This window comes from Peromyscus eremicus, chromosome 3, assembly GCF_949786415.1.
Source record: "Peromyscus eremicus chromosome 3, PerEre_H2_v1, whole genome shotgun sequence".
Classification (NCBI taxonomy): Eukaryota; Metazoa; Chordata; class Mammalia; order Rodentia; family Cricetidae; genus Peromyscus; species Peromyscus eremicus.
In genome coordinates this window covers 95,932,471-95,940,751 of record NC_081418.1, presented here as the reverse complement: position 1 = coordinate 95,940,751, position 8,281 = coordinate 95,932,471, and the positions used below count along the sequence as shown (strand labels likewise).

Here is an 8,281-nt window from a genome sequence, read left to right as displayed (position 1 = left end):
AGTACATGTGTAAAAGCCAAGCACGGCCACTCAAAAGTGCTTGTAACCCAGGGTTAAGGGATGGAGACAGGTGCATCTAGGAAATTTACTGGCTGGCAAGCCTAGCCAAAACTGTGAGCTTCAGGTCAGGTGAGAGAGCATCTCAAAAACAAAACAAAACAAACAAAACACAGTAGAAGGGGCTGCAGAGATGACCCGGTGGATAAGAACACGTGTTACTCTTACAGAGGACAGAGGTTTAGTTCCCACAACCCACACGGTGGCTCACAACCATCCAGAACTCCAGTCCCAGGGGGTCTGAAACTGTCTTCTGACATCAGATGTCAGAATATGGCGCACATCAGGCAACACATTTATGCACCCCGAAGTAACAAAGCTAAAAAACCATGGTGCGTTGTGATAGAGGACATTTGGCATCCTCCTCTGGCCTTTGCACAGGTGAGCACTTGCAAACACACATACACATACATGTACATACATACACAGAGACAACCAAAAAGCAGTAAGTAGGTGGCTCCTGAAGAATGATGAAGTTGACCTACACACACACACACACACACACACACACACACACACACAGCTTAGCTTAGAGCAGAAAAGAACAAAGTCATCAGATACAGGCCCTCTCCTTGCCTTAGCTTAGAGCAGTCATTCAGGAGGTGCAACATGGTGCACAGTAGGCTTTTTATACTGCCCAACATGGAAAAAGCTTTGAGGAGGAAGATCAGAGAATAAAGGGGGTGACCGTCTCCCCTATTACAGGATCATGCTTTTTCACCAGCCTCCTGCCTGCACCCCAAACCATGAAGGGCTGACCTGGAAGTCAAGTTTCGGAAAGGGCTGTGACCTGGAGACCCTTCTGGTCTTCACAGCCTAGATTCTTGAACAGATGTATCTGTGATAGCAAATACTGAGTATTCATAAATCCCACTGTCATTCGGCAACCTCGGATGCCCAGGGCGCCCTCTAGTGCCGCAGCTTTCTCCTTATCTGTTTGAAAGCCTTTTCCAAATGCTTCTCTCTCAGGGGCTGGAAAGCAAGCAATAAAGGCTGGCGGTAGGTACCTGACCCTTGCTGTTTCTACTTGGATACTTGCCTGCAAGCAACTTGCACTGACTGCTTCCCGTTTTGAAATGGTACTAGAAACTGAGGATCAGGACATCAGACCAACCATGTTTACTACCTACACCTTCCACATTTGGTTCCAGAAACACAGCTCTGAATAAATACATCACTTCATTCTATATATATTTATAAAACGCCTGACGTATATCAGTGTCCTGTAGGTGCAATGTGACAGGGGCCTACATCTCACCAATGTGGGTTATTTCCTGTCTCCTGGCATACACTGTCCTGGAAGAGAAGTTAGGAAGGGTTAGGAGTTTACAAGGCAGATTCAGTAAGCTTTTAGCACAATAATTTTAATTGCAAAAATAAACAGTTTTGTCAAGTGCTTGAGAGTAGCATCTGCTTTACAAAAATGAACGACAACCAAAAGAAAATCACCCCAAAGCAAAAAACATCACATCCAAAGGCTTGCTGGACATTGCTATACAAAGTTCCTAAGAGACCGGCTCGTCTCGGCACATCCCTAGCTTTGTCTCTGGGGAAGGATAACGAGGAGGGCGTGGGGCAAACGCCAGTTACCAACAAAACAAAACAAAAAACCTCTCTTTAGTCCCAAAGGAAGTGCCTGCTCTGTGGGTGGCCCAAGAGGACTGTCCCCACAGCTGGCTAGGAGGAAGGCGGCTGCGAACAGCAGGTGCTGTCCACGGAACCCGTGCTGAAAGGGCGTGTGCGGCAGGCGCTTCATGGGAACTGGAGCTGGACTGCGGGTGGCCCCGGACGTGCGTGGAAGAGGCAGGAAGGGTAGCGGGGAGGAGGGACCGGCCAGACCTTGCCGCGTGCGCCGAGCGGCGGCGCCCCCAACCTACAGGGCCAGCTCCAGCTCAGAGGGCGGCGAAGGAGAGGCCCAGCGAGTAGAAGCCCAGGCCCTTGAGCCTCTCCTCGGCCCGCGCCTTCTGCTTCAGATGCACCTTGCTGTGCCGTTTCTTCTCGTCGCTGCGTGCGAAGCGGCGGCCGCACACGTCGCAGGCGAAGGGCTTCTCGCCCGTGTGGGTGCGCACGTGCGTGGTGAGGTGGTCGCTGCGGCTGAAGTTGCGCAGGCAGATGCGGCACTGGAAGGGCTTGTGCCCGGTGTGGATGCGCAGGTGGCGATTGAGCTCGTCGGAGCGCGCGAAGCTCCGCACGCAGCTCTCCACCGGGCAGGCGAAGGCCTTGACGTGCGGCCGCGGGCAGAAGCAGCGTGCGCTGCACTTGCCGCCCCGGCGCCCCTTGCGACGGGCCTTGGCCGCGGGAAAGGCGGCGGCGGGCGACACCGGCGGCGGGGCCACTCCGCTGCCTCCCGGGAGGTCGGCCACCAAGGGTTTGGGGAAGTCCGCCGCCGCCGTGGCGGCGCTGCGCAGGCCCAGCGGGGACAACTGAGGCTGAGAGGTGGCCAGGAACTCCCCGCCTTCGCCACTGCTCCCTCCCTCCCCGCCCGGAGGGGTCAGCAACTCCGGGAGGCCCTCGGTCCCCTCCCCTAAGTCACCCGGGGCCAACGAGAAGGCGTCGTAGGCCCCTGCCGGGTAGAGTCTGGTGGCCGGGCCCGGCAGCTCGGCGGGGCAGCTGATGGACAGCAGGTCCTCAACCTTGGTCCCTACCGTGGGGAAACGCGCCTCGGGGGTGGCCTGGAAGCTTGCATGTGACCCACAGTTCCCCGGGGCCCCCGCAGACAGCAGCTCCCAGGGGGCGTAGGGCCCTTTTAAGGCCGAGGCAGCGTCCAGCGCTGGCGAAGCGGGAGGCGCCCGCAGCCCCGGCTTGACGTCGGGCGGGGAGAGCTGGGGCTCGAACAGGCACTGCGAGGGGGCTCCCGCCGAAGGCGCAGCCTCCCAAAACGCCTCCGTGAAGGCGGCTGAGCTCAGATCCGGGGAGTAAAGGTCCGGCAACAAGGCATCGAGGCCCGCGGGGAAAGGGGCATCCAGCGGGGACCGAGACGCTGCCGCCTCGGGGCTGGGGAAGGGTGCCAGGCCCAAGATGCCCGACATGAGGTTGAAGAGGGCCTCCGGGTCGTGCGGGTGTTCGGGTACCGCCTGGATGAAGAAGCTGCCGCTGTAGCTGAGGCCCGGAGGGGGCGTGGGTGCGGGGCCTTCCAGGAAGCAGGAGTCAGCTAGGTCCCCCCCGGCGCCGCCGCAGCCGCTCAGAGCCCAGCTCAAGAAGTCGCCTGCCGAGGGAGGGGACCACGCATCAGCCCCGCACACCTCAAAGGGCGTGCCCCCATCCTGCAGCCGCGACCCATCCCACCCGAGCCTCCGGGCGCAAGCCACAGGCAGAGCTCCTCGTGCACTTCCGAGTCTGCAACGCGGGGGGTCCTCCCCACGGACGCCCCAGGACCGGAACACGCACGGGCTCCCACCCAGGAGCCTGCGGCCTTGTTGGGGGGTGGGTGGGAATGGTACCGCACGCTTTGGGACATCCCCCCCCCCCATCTCTACCACGCGCGCCTCTTCCACCACCCCTCGCCGCGCTCGCCGTCTGCGCGCCCCTAGTCCTTCTCCTTACCTCCAGGATAGGCGGCGGCCGAGGGAGCGTCCCTGGCGGGCAGCCGGGGCAGCTCGGGGCTGGCGTGGGCGCAGCCTTCGGTGGGTTTGGCGAGGGGCGCGTCGGGGCCGGAGAAGTCGCTCAGGTGGAGCATGGCGCGGCGGCGGCGGCGGGGCGCCCGGGGCCTCGCAGGGCTGGGGCGCGCGCGGCTGGCGGGGAAGCCTGGAGCTCTAGCTCCAAGCTCCCGACGCTCGGGTCCGGGACGCGGGTCGGGGGGCCGCGACGCCCTGGCTCGCCGGCACCGGCCTCGGGCGGCGGCTCCTGGTGGCTCCAAAGCGCAGCCTGGCTCCCCCAGCCCACCGTCCCCCCACTTATATAGCCGAGGCGGTGCTGGCTCCGGGCTTCCGACTCCCCGGGCCACTGCCATTTCGGGAGGCCCCGGCCCTGGCGCCGTGACGTAAATGACCAAACATGGACACAGGATGTATGCCGGGGACTCCCGAAAAGGAAAGTTCGGCTTGTGACGTCGCTGCCGCCGCCGGGGCCGCGCCGCTGCGTGCGCGCGAGTCCCCTGAGCGTGGAGCCTCGTGCGCGCTGGGCCACGGGTGCGCCCCGCAGGGGCTGGGCGCCGTGGGAGAACCCGGAATGCGCGTTGCCCTCCCGTCTGGAAAATCACTGGTTCGGATCCACCCTTTCCTACTTGCCCCGTTTGCTTCCCGCCTAATGCCAGTTTCTTCACCTGTGAGCTTGCTAATCAGAGAAATTGAGTCAGGTAACGTGATGTCCGTAACCCAGAAATGGATAAGAGCACTTGAGTTGCAAGCACGAAGACCTGAGTTTGAAACCCCAGCGCCCACAGAAAAAGCCAGACAGGACTGCATTGGGGGTCCGAGACAGGCAGATTCTGAGAGATTGACTTTATTTACATGTATGTGTGTGTGTGTGTGTGTGTGTGTGTGTGTGTGTGTGTGTGTTCATTCCTGCTTAAACATCTTAAGTTTGTGCTTCGAAAATAACTTATTTATATAAAAATTGCCATAATGCAAAATTCGAAAATGGTGGTGGATAGTATCAATTAGCATACAAGAGCATTCCGTTCTTTTTTTTTTTTTTTTTGAGACAAGGCTTCACTATGCAGCTCTGGATGACCTAGAACTCACTGTGTAGACTAGGGTGGCCTTGAACTTAGAGAGATCCACCTGCTTCTGCCTCTGAGCCTTCTGAGTCCTGAGATTAGTGTGTAGCCATATCAGGCTAATAGTATATTTTAAAAAAAAATTACTTTATGTGTATGCATTTTGCCTGCATGTCTGCCTATATACCACATGCATGCCTGGTATCCACAGAAGCCAGGAGAGAGCATTGGATCCCCCTGGAACTAGAGTTAGAGATGCGTGTGAGTCACCCTGTGGGTGCTGGGAACTGAACCCAGGTCCTCTGGAAGAGCATCCAGAGCTCTTACTAACTGAGGCATCTTTCCAGCCCCTAAGAGTACATTCTTAACTGAAAAAGGTTTCTCTTGTCTCACCTTCATTTTGATCTCTTGAGGTAGCCACGTAAGAAGTTTCTTAAGTAGTTTTTGGCAAAATGTTTTCACCTATGCAAACATTCAAACTGTTTTGTAATTTTTTTCCCACTTAAACTAGCTGAGAGATTGCATCATGTCTCAAGACAAAGACCTAGTTTGGTGTTATCTAAGGCTGAGCAGTTAGTACTCCATTGCACAGGAAGACCATGAATTAGTTACTGGCTGGTAACTTCTAACTTTTTTTCCCCCAACCAATGTTGTTGGCATCATTGTCCTTAACTATATAAATGTGAACATGTCTAGGATAAATTCTTATGAATGTGTGTCTAAGCTACAGGATATTCAAATTTTGACGGACAGCTGACAAACTGTTCTCCAAGGAGGTAGCTGCAGTTTCTGCTCTGTCTCCTGCAGGGAACAAGGTGGTTCTGGAGGCAGTTTTTCTGCCCTTCTAGGTGTGGAAGTGCCTGTCTGTAATCCTAACACTCAGAAGGAAGAGGCAGGGGGATCAAGTATTCAAGGCCAGGCTGGACTGTATAAAACCTCATTTCAAATAAAAACCTTTTAATTAAAAATGAAGAGAAATTGTTTCCAAGAACACTGAGACTTCTCATCCAGAGTCATCTGGATTCCTCAACTTTAAGGAGGATTTGACTCCCGGCTGAAAAAGCACCAAGAATCCTCGCCAGCCACAATCCCTCCTTGTCTGTGCTGTAGTTTCCGATTCTCCTTACCGTCTCATTCTCTGTTTTATCTTAGGTCACTCGAGTCTTTTCTGAAGCCATTAAAATAAGGGGATTAAACTATCTATGGGGTCGGAGTCGGGCAGTATGCCTTTAATCCCAGCACTCAGGAGGCAGAGGCAGGAAGATCTCAGTGAATTTGACACCAGCCTGGTCTACAGAGTGAGTTCCAGGACAGCCAGGACTGTTACATAGAGAAACCCTGTCTTGAAAAAACAAAAAGAAAAAGCAGACAAATAAACCAAAAAAACCAAACACTTATATATGGAATAGCTTTTATTTATTTATCTACTTATTCGAGATCAGGTCTCTATGTTTCTTGCTGTCCCAACTGGCCTCAAATTCACAGAGCTCTGCTTGTTCTGCCTCTTGAGTGCCTGGATTAAATGTGCATACCGCTATGCCCAGTTTGGAATAGCATTTATTATATTTTATATTTATTATTTTTAAGTATGTATGTGGCTGTGTATGGGTATGTGCATGTGGGTGCTGGTGCCCACTGAAGGGCTCTAGCAGGCCCTGGCATGGCAAACATGACTCTGGCAGGCCTTACCCCTCCCTCTCCCTTGTAAACCAGAGATTATATCTCTAAAGCTAGCCACCAAGGTCTCTACCCTTATTTAGACACTTTCTTATGTCAGACTCATTCCTAAGGCTAATCACCAAGGTCCAGCTATCAAAGTATTGAGGTTCATGAACCAAAAGCCCCCTTTTGGCTACCCTAATTAACATGCCCAATCAAAACACACCACCGAATCCTAGCCCATTCTAACACAGACCTCTCTTTTTTTTTTAACCTCTTAAATCACATCTGCAAGGCCATTGGCTGCTGTTTTCTGCCTGAGTCAGAAACCAGCCACTTTCCTTTTCTTCCCTGTCTAATAAAAGCTCTCTCTGTGAAAACAGGTGTTTGGGTGTGGTTTGTACCTAATCCAGGGTCTGGGAGGGAGCACCCCACTGTGTGCAGGTCCCTTCAGCCATGAGGTCCAGAACTGATGGATCCTCCTGGAGCTAGAGTTAGAGATTGTTGTGAGTCACCTGAGGTGGGTGCTGGGGACAGTACCTGGTCCTCTGCAGGAGCAGTAAGTGCTCTTAACTGCTGAGGTGCCTCTCCAGCCTGGAATAATTTGATAAAATAATTAAGTTTAATATAGAAATTAAAAAAGGAGCTTCAGTTTCTGGGACTCTGGCACTGGAGGGCAGGGGGAGCAAGTCTGAGGTTCCCCATTTTATTTCCACTCTCCTAAAAATGGAAACAAGTTCCTTGCGGGCGTGGGCTACCGAGAGGCAGACAGTGTATCTTGGAGAATCCTCTCCCTTACTCCTTTGAAGAGACCGTGCCCCTTACTTTATGGACTGTACAAACTCAGTATTGCATAGTACTGTGCATCCACTCAGGGTTCTTCCGCTAGGTTCCTCTTTGGGCCCAGATGGTAAATTTCAGCTTCTACGGAAGAGGTTCATCCTTAGCTACTCATTTCTCCACCCCACAGAGATGTTCCAGTCATTCACAGAATAAACGCCATCACACACTCATCTGCAGAATGCGCTGACATGCTTCTATGCATCTTCCCAAGCCTGCAAGGTTGGTGAAGGATTCTTTACGGCCACGCACACGTGTCCTCATGACGGTCACAGTTCCAATTCAATGTTGTCAGTATACAAAATGTGCATATGGAAAATACAGAAATGGGGATGATGATACTTGTAGAGTGCTTGTTTAGCATACATATCCCTGCATAAACTAGGTGGAGTGGCTCACCCTTGCAATCCCAGCACCCTGGAGGTAGAGTTAGGAGGATCTTCAGAAGTTCATGGCCAGACTTGAGCTACATAAAACCTTATCTAAAAAGAAATCCATCTATAAGGAACACACACAAACACACACACACACACACACACACACACACACACACACACACACACCCCTATTTCAGACCCAGAGCTTGACTCTAACCCAAATGCATTGCCTAGGCCAGGTGAGCCCTCACCAGACAGGAAGGGCACACGTGTCTCACATACACTCTGGCATCTTGTGGCCTAAGGGGAGGGGAAGAGAGGAACTTGGCTGGGCGGGTGTCCAGGGTTCCCCAGGTGGCCCGTCGGGCCAGATTGGCCAGCCCCAGGTCGCCTATTCCTTCTGCTGTTCTTCCCTCTGCCACAGTGTCCCTCCTCCCTCTTAGTCATGGATAATTCCCTTAGTCCTGTGGTGAGGTGCCAGGCCACTGCTACTCTCTGCCAAGGGCTGTTGGGCAAGGTCTGTGCTGGGACAAGCATCCAAGTCACTTTAATTTGCTCTTGCTAGAGGCCAGACCTGGGGCTGGGCTGGAGAGTAGGAAAGGCTAGGAGAGGAGACAGGCGACATCTCTGAGTTGGGGCTGGCACACCCCATCTTTGTGCACCCTCTATGGAAAACACATTCATACACATG

The 8,281-nt window shown here is 53.7% G+C and overlaps 1 protein-coding gene across 1 annotated transcript; it reads right to left on the bottom strand.

The window, feature by feature from the left end:
- Positions 1–1,400: 1,400 nt before the first annotated feature.
- Positions 1,401–4,161, bottom strand: Egr4 (early growth response 4). Its single transcript, XM_059256759.1, has 2 exons — positions 3,601–4,161; positions 1,401–3,262 (listed from the first exon to the last, which is right to left on the bottom strand). The coding sequence occupies exons 1-2, from the start codon at positions 4,004–4,006 to the stop codon at positions 1,950–1,952; spliced, it is 1,719 nt and encodes a 572-aa protein (XP_059112742.1). The 5' UTR covers positions 4,007–4,161; the 3' UTR covers positions 1,401–1,949.
- Positions 4,162–8,281: the final 4,120 nt, after the last annotated feature.